General features: G+C 63.6%; 9 protein-coding genes across 9 annotated transcripts in view; 5 read left to right on the top strand and 4 right to left on the bottom strand.

The window, feature by feature from the left end:
• Positions 1-694, bottom strand: part of F751_3691 (Valine-tRNA ligase) — a gene marked incomplete at both ends in the record, with an annotated part of 6,332 nt that extends 5,638 nt beyond the window's left edge. The window contains 2 exons of the mRNA XM_011403821.1: positions 194-407; positions 582-694. Of these exons, the coding sequence (XP_011402123.1) occupies positions 194-407; positions 582-694 (327 nt within the window). The remainder of the gene's footprint in view (positions 1-193; positions 408-581) is intronic.
• A 699-nt stretch (positions 695-1,393) lies between these two features.
• On the top strand, positions 1,394-3,277 carry F751_3689 (hypothetical protein; the record flags this gene model as incomplete). The annotated part of the gene is made up of 4 exons (XM_011403819.1): positions 1,394-1,612; positions 1,764-1,993; positions 2,300-2,528; positions 2,906-3,277. 4 exons carry the CDS (start codon positions 1,394-1,396, stop codon positions 3,275-3,277), a joined length of 1,050 nt encoding a protein of 349 aa, XP_011402121.1.
• Positions 1,725-2,063, bottom strand: F751_3690 (hypothetical protein; the record flags this gene model as incomplete). The annotated part of the gene is made up of 1 exon (XM_011403820.1): positions 1,725-2,063. One exon carries the CDS (start codon positions 2,061-2,063, stop codon positions 1,725-1,727), a length of 339 nt encoding a protein of 112 aa, XP_011402122.1.
• Positions 3,278-3,558: 281 nt separating the features above from the next.
• F751_3688 (PHD finger-like domain-containing protein 5A) lies at positions 3,559-4,291 on the top strand (the record flags this gene model as incomplete). The annotated part of the gene is made up of 4 exons (XM_011403818.1): positions 3,559-3,610; positions 3,842-4,008; positions 4,107-4,168; positions 4,264-4,291. 4 exons carry the CDS (start codon positions 3,559-3,561, stop codon positions 4,289-4,291), a joined length of 309 nt encoding a protein of 102 aa, XP_011402120.1.
• A 334-nt stretch (positions 4,292-4,625) lies between these two features.
• F751_3687 (Folic acid synthesis protein fol1) lies at positions 4,626-6,941 on the top strand (the record flags this gene model as incomplete). The annotated part of the gene is made up of 5 exons (XM_011403817.1): positions 4,626-4,661; positions 4,989-5,701; positions 5,912-6,059; positions 6,239-6,371; positions 6,559-6,941. The coding sequence occupies 5 exons, from the start codon at positions 4,626-4,628 to the stop codon at positions 6,939-6,941; spliced, it is 1,413 nt and encodes a 470-aa protein (XP_011402119.1).
• A 238-nt stretch (positions 6,942-7,179) lies between these two features.
• Positions 7,180-8,826, bottom strand: F751_3686 (hypothetical protein; the record flags this gene model as incomplete). The annotated part of the gene is made up of 5 exons (XM_011403816.1): positions 7,180-7,404; positions 7,596-7,820; positions 7,974-8,272; positions 8,431-8,593; positions 8,767-8,826. The coding sequence occupies 5 exons, from the start codon at positions 8,824-8,826 to the stop codon at positions 7,180-7,182; spliced, it is 972 nt and encodes a 323-aa protein (XP_011402118.1).
• Positions 8,827-9,149: 323 nt separating this feature from the next.
• On the top strand, positions 9,150-11,328 carry F751_3685 (Ribosomal RNA large subunit methyltransferase I; the record flags this gene model as incomplete). Its single annotated transcript, XM_011403815.1, has 4 exons — positions 9,150-9,469; positions 9,703-9,849; positions 9,983-10,874; positions 11,200-11,328. 4 exons carry the CDS (start codon positions 9,150-9,152, stop codon positions 11,326-11,328), a joined length of 1,488 nt encoding a protein of 495 aa, XP_011402117.1.
• A 322-nt stretch (positions 11,329-11,650) lies between these two features.
• F751_3684 (Protein farnesyltransferase/geranylgeranyltransferase type-1 subunit alpha) lies at positions 11,651-13,203 on the bottom strand (the record flags this gene model as incomplete). Its single annotated transcript, XM_011403814.1, has 4 exons — positions 11,651-11,849; positions 12,299-12,474; positions 12,565-12,810; positions 13,015-13,203. The coding sequence occupies 4 exons, from the start codon at positions 13,201-13,203 to the stop codon at positions 11,651-11,653; spliced, it is 810 nt and encodes a 269-aa protein (XP_011402116.1).
• A 917-nt stretch (positions 13,204-14,120) lies between these two features.
• F751_3683 (SDA1-like protein) overlaps positions 14,121-16,318 on the top strand; it is a gene marked incomplete at both ends in the record, with an annotated part of 4,707 nt that continues 2,509 nt past the window's right edge. Inside the window, 4 exons of the mRNA XM_011403813.1 lie at positions 14,121-14,171; positions 14,282-14,566; positions 14,912-15,697; positions 16,013-16,180. Of these exons, the coding sequence (XP_011402115.1) occupies positions 14,121-14,171; positions 14,282-14,566; positions 14,912-15,697; positions 16,013-16,180 (1,290 nt within the window). The remainder of the gene's footprint in view (positions 14,172-14,281; positions 14,567-14,911; positions 15,698-16,012; positions 16,181-16,318) is intronic.

Raw genomic sequence — 16,318 nt, 5'->3', positions numbered from 1 at the left:
GCACCCCTCTCCCTCCCCGCCCCCTAGCGGCGGGGGGGGGGGGGGGGGGGGGGGAGTAATGGATATTTTGCGAGGAAATCAGGAATATGGATGTGTGCGAAAGCAAGTTGCTCCAGAGAACTTGCTACCCCTCACTCTCATACAACCCTGTTCCACATCTGCAAAATCGAGGCCTAAACCCGCTCAACCCCACCTGCGTGGCGATGCCGGCGTGGTCTGTCCCCGGCAGCCACAGGACGGGGCGGCCCCTCAGGCGGTTGTACCGCGCCAGGACGTCCTGCAGCGTGACAAACATGGCGTGGCCCATGTGAAGCTTGCCGGTCACGTTGGGAGGGGGCATGGCCATAGTGAAGGGCGCCTCGCCGGGGGTCGGGGCGGCTGGCTCAAAGTGGCCCGAGCTCTCCCACCTGGGGTGGGGGTGTTTTGGAAGGGGGTGTGGGAAAGGTTAGACACAGGACAGGTACAGAACAGGGTCAGATGCTACTTTCCACTCGGCCCGTCCTTCACATAGCTGTAAGGCACATGAGGCGTGCCGCCCAGCCACGCACCACTCCCTATCAAGCTGACCACCCCAGCCACACCATGAGTAGATCTTCTCCTCGCTGGCCACAGGATCGAAAGATTTGGGCAGCTCCACCTTGCTCCGCGTGCCTGGTGCAGGGGGCGGCAGGGTGGTGTGCGAGCAGGTGCACATCTGATGGTATGTGTGCCACCAGAAGTTTACCCAAGGCAAGATCTCTGGTCAGCCAGGAACAGCGTCACTGCCTCCACTCTTGGAGGCAGCATGGGGAGGCAAGTCTAATCGAAGATCACAGGTAATCGGCAGGCTCCCGGCTCATAATGAACGCATGGTCACCTTGGGCCCTCGTCGCCTGCGCATCACTGGTGTGCAGCGCAGCGGTGCTCCTCAGACCGGCGCAATGCCTGGTCAGCGGGACGGACACGGGCCTGGAGGACAGCAGGGGTCGGAACTCCACATGGCGACCAACAAAAGGGCGCAGACATATGCTGCGCAGATGGAGCAGGGGGCTCGTGCTCGCCTGAGCCGCGAGCATCGAGCCCTGTACCGGTGGCCTCTGGCCCAAGCCGCAAAGTGGGAATCTGGTGATGGTCGATACAGTCTGTTGATGAGTCAAACGTATCCAAAAGCATGTAAAACAATTGCACCTCCTGCAACCTGGTTCGTAGGGTGCGTGTACTCCCTACCCAATCTGCATGGCGATGGTCGAAGCCAGGTCAGCGATCTCGGGCGCGGAACCAGGCGACCTGTCCGGGACGTCGACAGGGCCAACACGCCTTGGCCCAGGCTCTCCCTGGGTACACCAACGATCCATACTCTCCCAGCAGGGGATGTAGGCCGTCATGAATTGAACCAGACCAGCGCATGGTGGGCATGGACCAGCCTCCCGCCCCCGGCGAGCAAGGGCAGGAGCACACCTGGTTCGCGACGCTGAGGGAGGTCAAACACCAGTTTTGCCTGTACGCCAGCTTCGAGCAGCGGGAGGAGGGGGGCTGGGTGGACCTGGATCCCGCCGAGACGGCTGCGGCCTCGGACCCCCACGGGAGCTCCCTCTGGCCCCAGCACCAATGGCACGCCGCCTTTGAGATCCTGGTGTGCTTGTTCATGTTGGATACTGTGTGTGGGGGATCAACTTGGATGTCAAGCCCAGCCTGTGGAGCCTGCATGCAATGGAACATGGCGCTGTTGCCCTCGTGGCACGCCCTCACACAGCCTTCCCTCTCTCCCCCGCCTGCTCACGCAGTTTGCGCTGCCCCCAGACGCCGCCGCCCCCAAGCGCGACGACATGCTCTTCTTTGTCTACCTTCCCTGGCTGCACCGCAAGGACCCAGTCCTCGTGCGGAGGAGGGGAAAAGAGCTTCCTGCTGACCTGAGCTTGGGGGGTGCGCTGGCGGGGGACATCGACTGGCGGGCCAGTGCCCTCCTCAGCCTGGTCATGCACACGCGATACACCCTCACGGTCATGGTCAGCGGGTGAGGTGGGGAGTTGGGCGGGGGATCTGGGGGGAAGACTTCTGCTTTCAACTCGTGGGAATCTGAGCATCGAGGTGGTGGAGGCAGGGGCAGGCTAGGCAGCCCCCAGGGCACAGAACCTGGCAGCCATGCTCTGCCCTGATGAAGCACACGCCTGTCAGTCGGTGCCAGTGGCTTGTAATACCCTGGCAGCATGGTTTCGACGCTTCCTTTCCTCCAGTAATGTCGTTCATGCGTCTGCTTTCCCTGGACCACCGCTCGGACGAGTTCAACCCCCTCGAATGTTACCCCTGTCCACTCTCACAGGCCCGAGGGGCTATCTGAGGACAGCGACGACCAGCCGCTGCCCCCTGGGGCAGAGAGGGTGAACCTGGAGGCCTGGCCCTCCACGTCCCGCTTCCCAATCGACGTGGACGGGAATCTGGCCAAGGGGTCGCAGAACCCCATCCCAACATACCCAGATATATGCTTCGAGGTGTCAACCTTTGACACCGTCTTCAAGTCCCAGGTGATCGTGCTGCTCATTCTTTTGGGTGTGTTTGGGAAGGGGGGGATGCTGGAGGGAGTGCAGATGCTTGGGCAGAGACTGGGGCAGAGGCCAATAGCTGTACCCAGGACATACCAATATGTGAGGAGGAGAGTCTGTTTTAGCTCCCTTCTGTCGCACTGGTGCTGGCCCTCCCTGGCGGTGCTAATTGAATGTGAGCAAGCTTTGGCGCTGCTGTGCGGCACTGACAGCATCACTGGGCAGCTGGCTTCCATTCCCTTGCCTTCCCCCAGATCCTGAGGGACGGGAACACTTGCTACAGCGTCCTCCTGCATGCCAGGGTCGAGGAGTGGCGGTGTCAGAAGGCGCTCGCCGCTCCCGCCTCCCACCCAGCCGGCCCACCACACCCGCCTCCCGGTCCCAAGCCCAAGGTCTGCGCCTTCTCCGGCTTCGTGACGAAGGCCCGCATGGTGGAGGCGGGGGTCATGGGGGGCCCGCTCTCGGTGCTGGGCCCCCGGCGGGCCCAGCGTGTGCTCATGAATGGGCCCGGGGGGGAAGGCCGCGCCGAGGTGGCGGTGCTGCGCATGCTGCCGCCGGGCCAGGCCCGGGAGGCAGACCGAGGGAAGGGCCCCCTCCAGAAGCTGACGCGGAGCCTGGGCCAGGTGGTGCGCCAGGTGGCGAGTGAGGTGGGCGCCGGAAAGGGCGGCGGTGGGGGGCCCCTGGAGCTGCAGTGCTCCCTCATCCTGCTCAGCCTGCCCGTGCAGAGCCTGACCCGCAGCATCCTGGATGCCCTCTGATGCCATGCTTTCTTGCTGGAATCCTCTCTGTACACTATGACTGGTATTGGTTATGTTGGGGATGGGACGGTTTCGCGTCCAGAGTGCGCGCGCGCCCAGCTACGCGTCGAAGGAAATCGTGTTCCCCGACATCGCTACTTGTCGTGACCGACAGCAGTCTTGATCTACAATGTAATAAGTTTTACAAGTAATATAATAATTTTTTGTCAAAGTGGCCTCAGAGAGTACCCTGCACCCCTACCTTGAGCGGTCATCGTCCCGCACTGCTATAGGCTTGCACCATGGCGAGGCACCATCCCGACCTCATCATGTGCCGCAAGCAGCCCGGTATAGGTAAGATTCGGATCTCAGACCGGTAATGGGAAGGCGTTACCTTGATTCTTGCTGCCCTGCAGACGGTGTGCTCTGGAAGTTCCGCAACCCAGCTCCCTCCCTCCTCCCCAGCAGCCATCGGACGTCTCTGCGAGAAATGTAGGCGGTAATTGTGCTGTCTCAACGAGGTAGGCCTGCGTGCAGTGCCCTTGCATTCCGACGCTCAGTATCCTCCCCAATCCCCATCGGCAGGCGATGGCAAGTGCCCCATTTGCGACAGCCTGGTCCGTCCAGCCACACTCGTAAGAGTGTGTGACGAGTGCAACTACGGCTCTTATGCCGGTCGATGCGTGATTTGCGGGAGCACTGGCATCTCGGACGCCTACTACTGCAAGGAGTGCGTTCTACAAGAGAAGGATGTGAGTTGTGGCTGCCCTGGGGTGGATGATCTGAATTGGTCTGTCTCGTGTGCCTCAGTCAAACTCATCCCTCTCTCCGGTCCTCTCATCATTCTCAGAGGGACGGCTGCCCAAAGATCATTAACCTAGGCAGTGCCAAGACCGACCTGTTCTATGAGCGGTGAGGGGAAGCAAACGTGGACCGTCGAAAGGGCTTTTAGCATCTGCCTCGTGTGCTCGAGGTTTTACCATCTCTTCCTTGTCCTTCCTTTGCAGGAAGAAGTATGGCTTCAAGCGGAGATGAAGGCCTGCGCGCGTGGTGGTTTGAGTCACCATATTTAGCCTGCGGCGGGTGCCTCATACTTTGATACGGTCTCTGGACTGTTGCATGTTGACGACTACATCGCATGCACTTGCACGTGGAGTTTCTTGCGCTCAATGATCTGGCTGGATCCGTGAGTGGCAGGTCTTATGAATTGTAATCGCGCGCGCCCCCCCATCTGAATACTCGATGATCCGCACATGCACACGAGAAAAGACCAAGACATGCATAAATGCATGCGATTAGGACTCGAGCTTTCAAGCTTGGGTAGCATTCCCACATGTAGTGTGACAGCATCTCCAGCATCCCGACGATCATGGCCCGAGTCGCGCTTGCCCTCGGGAGCAACCTGGTGAGCATGCCAAGATCATTGTGGCTTCCACCTCATCCGCCTGTGCGCATGAAATCTGTGTGTATAAAGGCTAAACATCGCAATGCTTGCAACGCGAGTAGGGTGATCGCGTCGGGAACATTCGCAAGGCTCTGCAGGCGCTGAACAGCGCAGGAATCGAGGTGGGTGGTGCTGACCTTGCTTTTACTGGCACAGTCCTGGGCCCACTTCCCACCCCCCCGATCCCATGGCAAAACCCCTTGTCCCTCAACCCAATGATGCATGCCGGCTCTGCTCCACGAATCCCCCGTAAGTTCAGTTCCCTCTCCCCTCCATCCCTGCCTGCAGGTGCTGTCCGTGGCCCGGCTCTTCGAGAGCGAGCCTCAGTACGTGACGGACCAGCCGCGCTTTCTTAATTCTGCCGCGCTGGTTCGCACCGCCCAGACCCCGCTGCAGCTGCTGGACAGCCTGAAGGCCATCGAGGGGCGGCTGGGCCGGGACTTCCGCGGCCTGCGCAACGGCCCTCGCCCCATCGACCTTGACATTGTGTTTTACGAGGACGCCGTGCTTTCCAGCGAGCGCCTGACCCTGCCCCACCCCCGCTGGCGGGAGCGGGCCTTTGTGAAGGCTCCTTTGGCCGACCTGGCGCCGCGATGTCCACCCGATGCAGAGACCCACGCCACCTCAGCCGGCCTGCCCGCCTCGCTGGCGGAGGTGGCCGCCGCGTGGCGGCGTGCGGGCGGCGAGCGCCAGCTGGGCGGCGCGGCGGCGGGGCTGGCCCCCTGGATCCCGCTGCCCCGACCAGGGCAGGACCCGGGCCCGCGCGGCCTGGCCTGGGGCGGGGAGCTCCCGCCCCGCGTCATGGGCATCCTCAACGTGACCCCAGACTCCTTCAGCGATGGCGGACGGAGCTTTGGCGACGTGGCGCGCGCGCTTCGCAATGCCCGGGCCATGGTGCAGGACGGCGCCGACCTACTCGACGTCGGCGGCCAGTCCACGCGCCCGGGGGCGGACCCCGTGTCCGAGGAGGAGGAGGAGGCGCGTGTGATTCCCGTCATCCGGTGCGTGTTCGACTGCTGTTGGAAGGAAGTCAGGAGGGAAGGATGAGCTTTTGGTTTTTTTGGGGCCCCCCCTTGGAAGCCTTGCCGAAGGCACTGGGCGGCAGGGTTTGCGCCTTGACTCGGCGCCGCCGCGAGCGAGGGCGGCGCGGCCCTCGGGGCGAGGCCGCTTCACGGCTTCACTCAGACTTACCCATCCCTCAACCATCCCAGCGCGCTGCGGGAGTGCGAGGACCTGAGGGAGATCCCGCTGTCCATCGACACGTTCTACAGCGGCGTGGCGGAGCGGGCGGTGCTGGCGGGCGCCGACATAGTGAACGACGTCTCCGGCGGCCGCCACGATCCGGCCATGTTTGCTGCGGTGAGGCGGGCGGGGGCTGTCTGCGCCTTTGAGGCCGAGTGTGTGTGGAGTGTGCATGCATCTCATACGTGAACGGCCGGGAGAATACTGCCGCTGAATATGGTCTTCATTCGTTTTGCCATCGCCACCCACCACAACAACAACCCAACTTCTTCCGCTCTTTCCAAATCCCTCCGCAGGTGGCGGAGCTCGGCGTGCCATACATCCTCATGCACAGCTACGGAACTGCCCAGACCATGGTGGCGGAGGCGGCGCGGCTGGACGGCGTGGTGGACGTTTGCGCCCAGGTGGCTGCAGAACTGGCGGAAGCAGGTGCATGGCGGTGGAGGGGAGTGTGTGGCCTCGGGCTCAGGGATGGCATGGAGCTCGCTGGGCACGACTCTGACCATCGCTGAGAATATCTTGTGAAGTCCCATGCTGACCCCAAATCAGCTTGCATGGCTGAACGGCATTTCCCGCATCAATCCATTTTCCCAACCACCCCCCCGCCATCGCCCAGGCGCCCGCGCCATCGCCGCCGGCATCGAGCCCTGGCGACTCATCCTGGACCCAGGCCTGGGTTTTGGAAAGCGGGCGCAGCACAGCAGCCAGATCCTGGGAGGCCTGCGCCGCCTGCAGGGCCACCTTCCTCCCCCCCTCGCCAGCCTGCCCTTGCTCATCGGCGCCTCACGCAAGCGCTTCCTGTGCGGTCCAGAGGCGGGGAGCGTGGGTGCGCAGACGGCCGCCAGCCGCCGCGACCACGCCTCGGCAGCCGCCGCAGCGCTGGCCGCTGCGCAGGGCGCCGCCATCCTGCGGGTGCACAATGTCGCCGCGACCCGGGATGCGGTGGGCGTGGCGCACCGCGCATTCTTCGGGGCCGGGAATCCCCATTTGTCGTCCTGACCCTGCATCATGATGTTGGAGCTGGCTGTCCATCACGGGTGCTACGGTGCGGTGAGGAGGGGACATGCGCCCTCTGAATGTTACCTGAAGACTTGTCATTCCGCATGGGACTCTTGACCAACCCCCTTCCACTTGGTCAGGGCATTCTAATCATCTGGTTTCTTTGACAGCATTGCAACCATTGGGCCTTGATACTGTACAGACACACATAATAAAGAGGACACGGCATCACACAACCCTAGAGCATGACATGTATTGGCTGCCCCGGCTCTGGCTCGTACAGCTGGGTGTCGGCCAGCGCCCCGATCTTGGCCATGTCCACCCGCATGGTGGCCACATCCCCCTGCTTCGTGTAGGACGCCAGGGGCCCCTTCTCCTCAAAGTCGGCATTCTTCAGCGCGATCACTGCGTCTGGCGCCAGCATGGTCAGCAGCTTCAGGTTCTGGGGGCTGCCACCGTGGACCTGTATGGATTTTGGAGGGAAGAATGCGGTCAGCACTCGATTGTCGCTGATTGTGCACGCAAGCTCCGTAAAAAATGGCGTGAAGACCACTTCCTTGGGTCCATCTGCACTGGCTTACTATGATACCTTGAGTACAACAGCTGGACAGGTGTCCCACTGGCACTCCCACCACCACCCCCTGCTCAGCTCACCACCCGGTACCCCACGAGGGAGATGGTGGTGGGCGGCGTGATGACCACATCCACCTTGCCCAGCTCCGACACCGAGTCCTGAACGAAATCGGCATGGGGCTCGTAGTAGACGCGCGCTCCTTGCTCGGTGTTCTCCACCAAGCGGTACCCATTCTGTCTTTTTGCCCAGGGCGGCCCGGTCAGCGCGCCCTGCGAGGCCTTGATGCTCAGCCTCCCCCCGGCAGCCTGGGTGGGGATAGAAAGGAAGAAGGAGGTTGGTGAGAGCCATAATTTGTACTGTGAACAGCGAGGGATCCTGATGCTGCGACTACAAAATTCTCTCATGCATCCAAAGTCCACTGACCACCCAAAACTATGCCTCCCTCTCAGAAAGCCCACCTCCACAGACTGGCCATGGTCACAGGCCTGCACCGATGTGTAACCCATGCCCTGAACTATAGTGGCCGCCCCCGGAGCGGCCACCACAGGTATGTCGCGGGGCAGCACCGCCAGCGTGGGTTTATGGCAGTGGTCGTTGATGGACTGGGTGATGAGGATAAGGTCGCAGCTCCTGGCCAGCTCTATCGCACTGGCCTCCGTGAAGCGCAGCGCCCGTTTCGTGCCCTGGTACAGGAGGTGGGACCCGCCCCCAAAGTCCAGGGGCCCGATCAGCCATGGGTCCACGAGGACCCGCGTCCCTGTGCACGTGCCCAGGTGAGAGGGTGTCCACCAAAAGAAACATGAGGTATTGCCGGACAGTATCACTTGACGCAAGCTGGGGGGCTGCAGTATCACACTTTGCAAGCCTTGCCCCATGAGGCAGTACAGGGCAGCTCCTAACACCAACTTCACTCACCAGTCTTGCGGAACTCCAACACAAATGCATTGCCCTCGAGGGCGGTGTACGTCACACCCTTCTGATCTGTCTTTGGCTGTCGCTCCGAGATGCTGGCCGAGCCGGTGCTCTGCTCCCGGGGCTCCGAGATCGTTGCATGGAGTCTGTGGTGCAGGGGAACCGACTGCTAACGGCACGGGAAGGCCAGCATGACGGGTGCGCATGACATCAAGCTCACTCATGCATCATGAAATTCCCCTGCACATCGTACCGTGGAGTCATGGGCCGATGCGGGGCGGTCCTGGTCCTGGGCTGGGGAGCAGGACGGGACAGCTCACCCCTGACTTCCTGTCCTACCAACTTGCCATGTCCCCAGAGTAGGCAGCGCAGTCGACTCACGGGTGCCTGAATATACATAATGGTATCAAGTTGAGATCTGGGCCTCCATTGTGGTCGTTTATCTGATCATTCAGAGCATGCGACTCGAGTTGCCAGAGTGCTTAAGCGGGGAACTCCGCCCGCCGAAGCATGCTTGTCATGGGCATGGTGGTGCAGCTGTAAATCCATGCTGTGTAGAACAATCGTTTGTGCATGCATGCCCCAACACATACCAGTATATTTGAAAATCACATTCATCCCACTTCATGTGATTTGAACGGCGCAGTACTGGTTCTGGTGGTGGAGCAGTTCTCCCAGTGTCGAGTGTATACTGTCCGGCATCCCGTACCCATCGGTGCCCAATGCAGCATGCCACCGCATTGCTGCGCAGTGCACCATGCATATCACTGAGGGCCTTTACGAGCGCCAAGAGACCGGGTAGCCGCGCCGGGCTGCACGTCCGTGCGGCGGTGGCCAGCAAGACTGCCACGCCCCGCCTGGTGCTCAAGGGAGGCAAGGTCCACCTCTTCTCCCGCCATCGCAACCCGGTTGTATACGGGGGCGCCGTGGATAATATCAAGGGGCCGGCCCCCGCCCTTGGCGACGCTGTGCTGGTGTGCGATGGAGCAGGCGCCGCGTTTGCATGGGGCTTCTACAACCCCCACTCCATGTACCGCGTGCGGTAAGCTGGGTAGAGCGGGCGGGCATGGGGTGTGGGGAGGGGGGTGTGATGTAACAAGATACAGTGAGGCAGCCTTTGCGTGGCCTTGTGCCCCGAATCAGAGGTTCTGCGCCATCCTTGCTCAAGGAGTGTGCTGGGGCATTGACTGCCATGGCCAGCCGAGCTGCCCGAGCGCCCTGCATCGCCAGTGCACCAACCTTCCAGCAACCACGTACCCCTTTGCCCCGCTGCAGGATCATGCAGATGCTGTCGAGCCCTGAGCAAAAGGCGCCCAGCGACATCCAGGCCCTCCTTCGCGCCAAGATTCAGGCCGCCTGGGAGCTGCGGCGGGCCCTGGACCTCCCCAGCCAGGACACCGATGTCTACCGCCTCGTCAACAGGTGTGCTAAGTTGCTTGGATTCCTGTTGCAGCTGGACCAGGGCACCATGGACGGCGTCACGGGAGGCCATCGTTGATGGTATGAGTTACACCCGACGCACCCGACGCACCCCCTTATCAACTCGAAAATACAGTGAGGGCGATGGGCTGTCGGGCCTCATCATCGACGTACTGGGCTCCCAGGTGGTGGTGGCCCCCTCGGCGGCCTGGTGCATGCGGTACCGCGCGGAGATCACCCGCGCGCTGACCGAGGTCCTCCAGCAGCAGGGTACCGCAGGCGGGGCCGAGCCTGACATCGTGTGGCAGCCTGCCGTCACCATGCTGACGCGCGAGGAGGGCTGGACCTTTGATGACCCCGGTGCGGCGGGGGTCCAGGGAGTGGCGATGAACGGGCCTCGCAGCAGGGCCGCCTCTGGCGAGGACTCTGGCGAGGAGGAGGAGGGCGACGCAGGGGAGGACGCAGAGACGGACAGCGCGGCCTCTCCCGCCTCGCCCGCCGACCCGCCGCTGATCATCCGGGAGCATGGGCTGCGGTACAGCCTGGACGCCGAGGGCCCCAACCAGAAGACGGGCTTCTACGCTGACCAGCGCGACAGCCGCCTCGTCCTGCGCCAGCTCAGCAAAGGAAAGCGCGTCCTGGACCTGTGTTGCTACACGGGCGGCTTCGCGTTGAACGCGGCCGCCGGCGGCGCGACCCATGTGCTGGGCCTGGACAGCTCCCACCGCGCCGTGCACGCTGCGGCGGCCAACGCCGCGCTGAATGGGCTGGACCAGGTCCTGACCTTTGAGCGTCAGGACATGAAGGCCTGGGGTCGCGGCAGCCAGCCGCCGCCGGGCGGCTGGGACATGGTGGTCCTGGACCCGCCCAAGCTGGCGCCGGGGAAGAAGGCCATGGTGCGTGCCACGCGGCAGTACACCGCCTACAACGCGGCGGCCATGCGCCTGGTGGCCCCAGGGGGGCTCCTCATGACCTGCTCCTGCTCGGGGGCCATGACCCAAAGCGACGGCTTCCTGCCCATGCTCCAGGTGGGCTTGTGTGTGAGGGCTGTGTGTTTGTTCGTGGTTCCTTTTTGTTCGGAGGTGGCCTGGGCGGGGAGGTGAGGGGAGGACGAAGGAGGGAGGGAAGGAGGGTAGGGCGGGGAGATTTCACGGGTGCGTCGGTGGTGAACAGGAGGCTAGGGATCGGTGCACGTCAAAGACACCCCGGCACGAGCCCGGCTCCGGTAACACCTTCCAGCTCGCTGTCGTCACCCAGGCTGCGCTGCAGCAGGGCGCACGGTGAGGTGTGTCGTCGCACCATTCTGCCTACTGGCTGATTCCTCGACAACTCTGTTGCTCCCCCCCTCGGCAGGATGCCGCCCGCCTGGCGGGGCGCAGCCTGACACTGCTGCGGTCGGCGGGGGCGGCGCCAGACCACCCGCTCGACCCGGGCTACCCTGAGGGGCGGTACCTCACCAACGTCCTCGTGCGCGTGACTTGACGCGGGCGGCTTCGCGGGATGGCTCTGTGTCGCGGCGGCGTCGCTGGGAGCCGTGTCCAGGCTCACCGTACGACAGACGCTGTGTTCTCTGCACATCCTCCCTGCCTCTGCTGGTCCCCGACAGTGTTGCTGCAGTCGGCTGGTTCAGAACTTCCCCAGAGCAGACCCCCTTGCTATGGTTTTTACGCACACTCGCCTGAGCAGCACGCTGAATATTTTGAGCACTGCATGGAACGTGCAGGGGCATGGGGATCCCAGGCAGAATCAACACACACAGACACACACCTCCCACCAACATCGAACGCTCGCCAATCAGGCAGTCTCAGGGGCCCTCGGCACGGCGGAGCGCACGCAGCGCGGCCAGGCTCCATGGCGCGGCCCCCAGCACCTGCCTGGCCAGCGCCGCGATCCCTTGATTCAGCGCCCCGGCGGGGACCAGCGGGCGCAGGCCCAGGGCGTAGGCCCACGCGCTCTGGCTGGAAGGCACAGCGTGCACAGCGTTGCGCACCAGGTCCATCTCTCTGGAAGTGAGAGGGGATTAGCTGAGGTTGAAGGTGAAGGGGGGCTGGGGTGCAGGGTGCGATGGCCTGGAGTGGTGTAGGCTCTCGTGAATGTGCGACTCCTCCAACTCGTACGGCCCAGCAAGGAGGTTCCTGCTGTGCAATGACCCATCGAGATGCCCCACAACTCGAACAATGGTCTGGAACTGCTTCTGGCATGACAGGTGACCCCTGCCGCAACCAAGCCCCTTCCAGCACCCCCCCCCCCCTTCTCCCCATGCGATGCAGCACACGCACATGTGCTCTTCCCCCCCACTCCTACTGTGTCCACCCCCCGACGACCCCCACTTGCACCCACATGGCTATGAGCGGACTGCCGGGGTCCAGCGTGGCCCCGCCCTCCAGGGTCCCCCCCCCCGGCTCGCCGGCCCACGCCTGCCAGGTCAGCGGCGAGCGCGCGCACGAGGTACATACGGTATGACCAGGCCGAGTTGTTGCGCGGGTCCTCGCCCAGCAGCTGGCGCGTGGCCTCCAGCTCCGCCCGCGCCACGCTCTCCTCCCAGGCCGCGGCAACCACCGCCTGGCGGTGTGCCCAGGCGTGGTAGTTCTTGGCGTCCAGGGCCAGGCAGGCCCCCGTGAAGGCCAGCTCCAGCGCCAGCGCGCCCGCGCCGGCGGCCGCCGCCGCACGCCGCCGCGCGTTCCACAGCTGGTAGTTCTTGGGGTTGGCGGCGGCCACGGCCGCATGCAGCTCGCGCTCGGCCTCCAGCGCGGGGGCGGGGCTGGCGGTGGGAAATCCGCTGGCGGAGGGCCAGGGAGTGGTGTCTGCGACGCCGGGCGGGGACCCCGACTCCTCCACATCGCCGACCTCCTTGCCGCGCAGGGCCAGCACGCAGCGCCAGCGCCACTCCCACACAGTGTAGTGCGCGCCGTTGATGTGCAGAATGATGTGCTCTGTCAGCGCCACCGCGCGCTCGCTCAGCTCCTACGGTGGGTGGGCGGCGGGAAAGGCGGGGGGGGGGGGGGGGGGGGGCAGTGGTGAGCAGGCGCGGCTTGAGTGTGGGCAACGTGTACTCGCAAGGACGACCCAGGCACGTCCCGAGATGATTCACCACCCTGTGCACCGGCCATTGGCCCCCTTTCTTCCCCTCGCTCCCTCCCTCGGTCTCCCTTCAGCCACCACACATACCCCAGCGGTCTTGACGGCCCAGAACCTGCCCATGAGGAGCGCCGTCTCCTCATCCATGTCTATCTCCACCACCGGCTGGGGGAGGGGTGGGTAGGGCAGGGGGGCGAGATCGCGCCAGTGGGAGTCGGAGAGAAGGTCCACGGCCTGCGCGGCATCGCCCTCCACCTCCTCGATGGTGATCTCCGGCATGGCGCCTAGGTGAAGGTGCACCGCGGCTTCTCGAACATCCAGCTGCAGCAGGGGCCAATGGGAAGGATGGGTTGAGGCTGACGTGCCTCTAGAGAGGTGGCCCGCGGCATTGATTGATCAGACCGTCACAGTGCACCCTGCCACGCACTCGTCCTTGTCGAGTTCGTGGAGCTGGGACCGCAGCTGGATCAGGGATGCCTCCTGGGAATCTGTGGAGAGGGGAGGGCGGGGGGCGTCATGAGCCAAGAGACCATGCAGCACGCCTCCCAGTCTGCCTGAGCGGGCATGCCTCCTACCCTTCTGGTGATGGGTGTCTGTCCTCCCCCTGGCCAGGGACTCCTCGCTTGGTCTACGGACTGTGGTGTGAATCGATGGATACGTGTGAGTGGAATGGAGGAGTATTTGATCTACACGGCGGTCATCGCCATCTCCAGGACTCACGGGCGGGTGGGGAATCGGCCCCACGTTGATCGTCGTTCTGTGGCTGGTACAGGGAGGACTGTGGTAGCCCAGACATTCCCTGTGGCGCAGGCAAAGGTTGCGTTGTGGTGGCCTGATAATGAAATCCTCTAGCGACCTGCAGGACAGGCTGTGCCGGGTTGATGCTCCTGCCCACAGCTCCGACAGGTTGCGCGCCCGCAGGTCCACGTGGACTGCACAGTGCCAAAGTCGAGCTAGAGCGCGCGCGCACATTTACCGCTTTAACATACATTTCAGTCCATACTGCATATTCAGTGGTAATACATATGTACAATATTCTCTCCCTGTACAGTTTCTGTGACTGCTAGCGCGTCGCTCCCCACACCTCCCAGCGCTGCATGGGTGGAGGTTTGACGGCTTGAGCCACCGACCTCGTCGGCCCGGCGTGGCGGTACCTTTCCCATCTCCACCTCTGTGGAGAAGCACCCCTCCTAGCCATGTCTGTGGCACAGGACCTGCTCCTCTTGCAGGTGCTCCTCCTGGGGGCGGTGGGCAGAGCATCAGATTTAAGCTGCCCTCATTTCCTTGAGCCTTCTGTTACCCACCATTGGCCCTGTGCACGGCGAAATCCTCACATCTCAGTCCTTTACCCTCCCAGGGCCACATCAAGAGGGACCCCCCCGGGTACCAGGATGAGTTTGAGCTGCAGTGGCGGCACTTCAAGGCCTGCCTGGATCTGCTCCACCTCTCCCCGGACCAGCCCAGTCCTGGCCTGGGGGAGCTGGTGACGTTTGTGGCCCAGGTGGCATCCTGCTACCCCGCCCTGACCAAGAGCTTCACTGGGGACCTCATGGCCACCCTGGACCAGCACCACATGCTCATGGAGCCTGTGCTGAGGCACACCATCGTGAAGGCCCTGATCCTGATCAGAAACCGGGGGCAGGTGCGACGGTGGAATGGCTCGTTGAATCATATGAGTGCATGGAGGATTGACGGTGTTGGAATGGGTTGTTGATCAACATGAGTACATGGGGGATTGACGGTGTTGCATCACCTCGTGAGAGACAAGGAGACGCTCCGTTTCGGCCGGCCTGCTGGTGGTCGAGCGCCTGAGTCGATGGACACCTGTGCTTCTCGAGGCCTAGGTATCTCTAAGGGTCCACACGTCCCTTGCCACTCCTCGCTGAATCCACCAGCAACCTTCCCTGTCAAGGTCCCGGCCTCCTCCACCCAGAAGTCTCATTCTCCCTGTCCTCCCACCCTTCGTACATGTTCACAACCACAACAGCTGCCCCCCACGGAGCTGCTGCCGCTGCTGTTCCGCCTGTTCCGGGTGCAGGACAAGTCGCTGCGCCAGCTGCTCTTCCGCCACATCACCTCTGACATCAAGAACGCCAACAAGAAGGGGCGGAACGAGCGCCTGAACCGCACCCTGCAGAACTTCATGTACACGGTGCTGGGCGACGAGCACGAGGGCACCGCCAAGAAGGGCCTGGCGGTGATGACCGAGATGTGGCGGCGCCGCGTCTGGCGCGACGCGCGCACCGTCAACGTCATCGCCAGCGCGACGTCGCACCCCTCTCCCCGCATCCTCCTGGCCGCCCTCAAGTTCTTCATCGGCCAGGACGCGGGGGCGGGGGCGGGGGCCGGCGCCGACAGCGACAGCGACGACGAGGAGCGGGGGGCCGGCGGGCCCGCGGCGCCCACCAAGGAGGACGTGTACGGCGCCTTCCACAAGGGCACGACCTCCAGCAAGAAGAAGAAGCAGAAGAAGCTGCGGCGCGTGCAGGCGGCGGTGAAGAAGGCGGGGCGGCGCGCGGAGGGGACGCAGTCGGAGGCCTTTGCCGCGCTGCAGCTGTTGCACGACCCCCAGGGCTTTGCCGAGGGCCTGCTGCGCCGCCTGCAGAGCGGCGGCGCCCGCTTCGAGACGCGCCTGGTCATCATGACCGTGCTCTCCCGCGCCGTGGGCGTGCACAAGCTGCTGGTGCTGAACTTCTACCCCTTTCTTCAAAAGTACATCGCCCCGCACACCCTGGACGTCACCACCGTCCTGGCGGCCTTCATTCAGGCAAGGGTGGTTGTTCTGCCTGTCCGGGACGACTGTCATGTCTCGGGTGCGGGGTGTCGCACCGCCTCCCAACAGGGTGCGGGGTGCAACAGGGCATCTCACCGGTGAGGGACCCGTACACTGAGGGGCTCTCGCATGGCAGGCTGCAGAGGGCCCGGCGCTGCCTCTGCTCGTGCTCTGGCTCGGGTTGACGTGTCGGGTGGCGCCCAATGACGCAGCACGGGAGATCCAACCGTGCACCCTGGCCTACCTCGCACCACTCAAGTAACCAGCAACCCCCCAACCCACCCACACAAGCATCCCCCCTACCCCCCCCGCCAGGCGTGCCACGAGCAGGTTCCCCCCGACGTGTTGGAGCCAGCGGTGCGGCAGCTGGTCGACCAGTTTGTGCACGACCGTGCGCGGCCAGAGGTCATCACCGTCGGCCTCAAGACGGTCCGCGAGATCTGCACCCGCTGCCCGCTGGTCATGACCCCCGAGCTCCTACAGGTGGAAGGGGTGGTGGACGGGGTGGTGGGGAGGCTTCTGGCGGGTGTCGAAGGGGTTTGATTGGAGATTTGAGAGTGGGTTTAAGGGGGGCTTTGGGGGTTTCAGGGGCTGACAGGGCCCAGGTAGGGCAGGATCAGA

The sequence above is a fragment of the Auxenochlorella protothecoides genome (genome assembly GCF_000733215.1).
Source record: "Auxenochlorella protothecoides strain 0710 unplaced genomic scaffold scaffold4, whole genome shotgun sequence".
NCBI lineage: Eukaryota > Viridiplantae > Chlorophyta > Trebouxiophyceae > Chlorellales > Chlorellaceae > Auxenochlorella > Auxenochlorella protothecoides.
The sequence above is the reverse complement of the archived record's forward strand: the minus strand, read 5'-3'. Positions and strand labels throughout refer to the sequence as shown.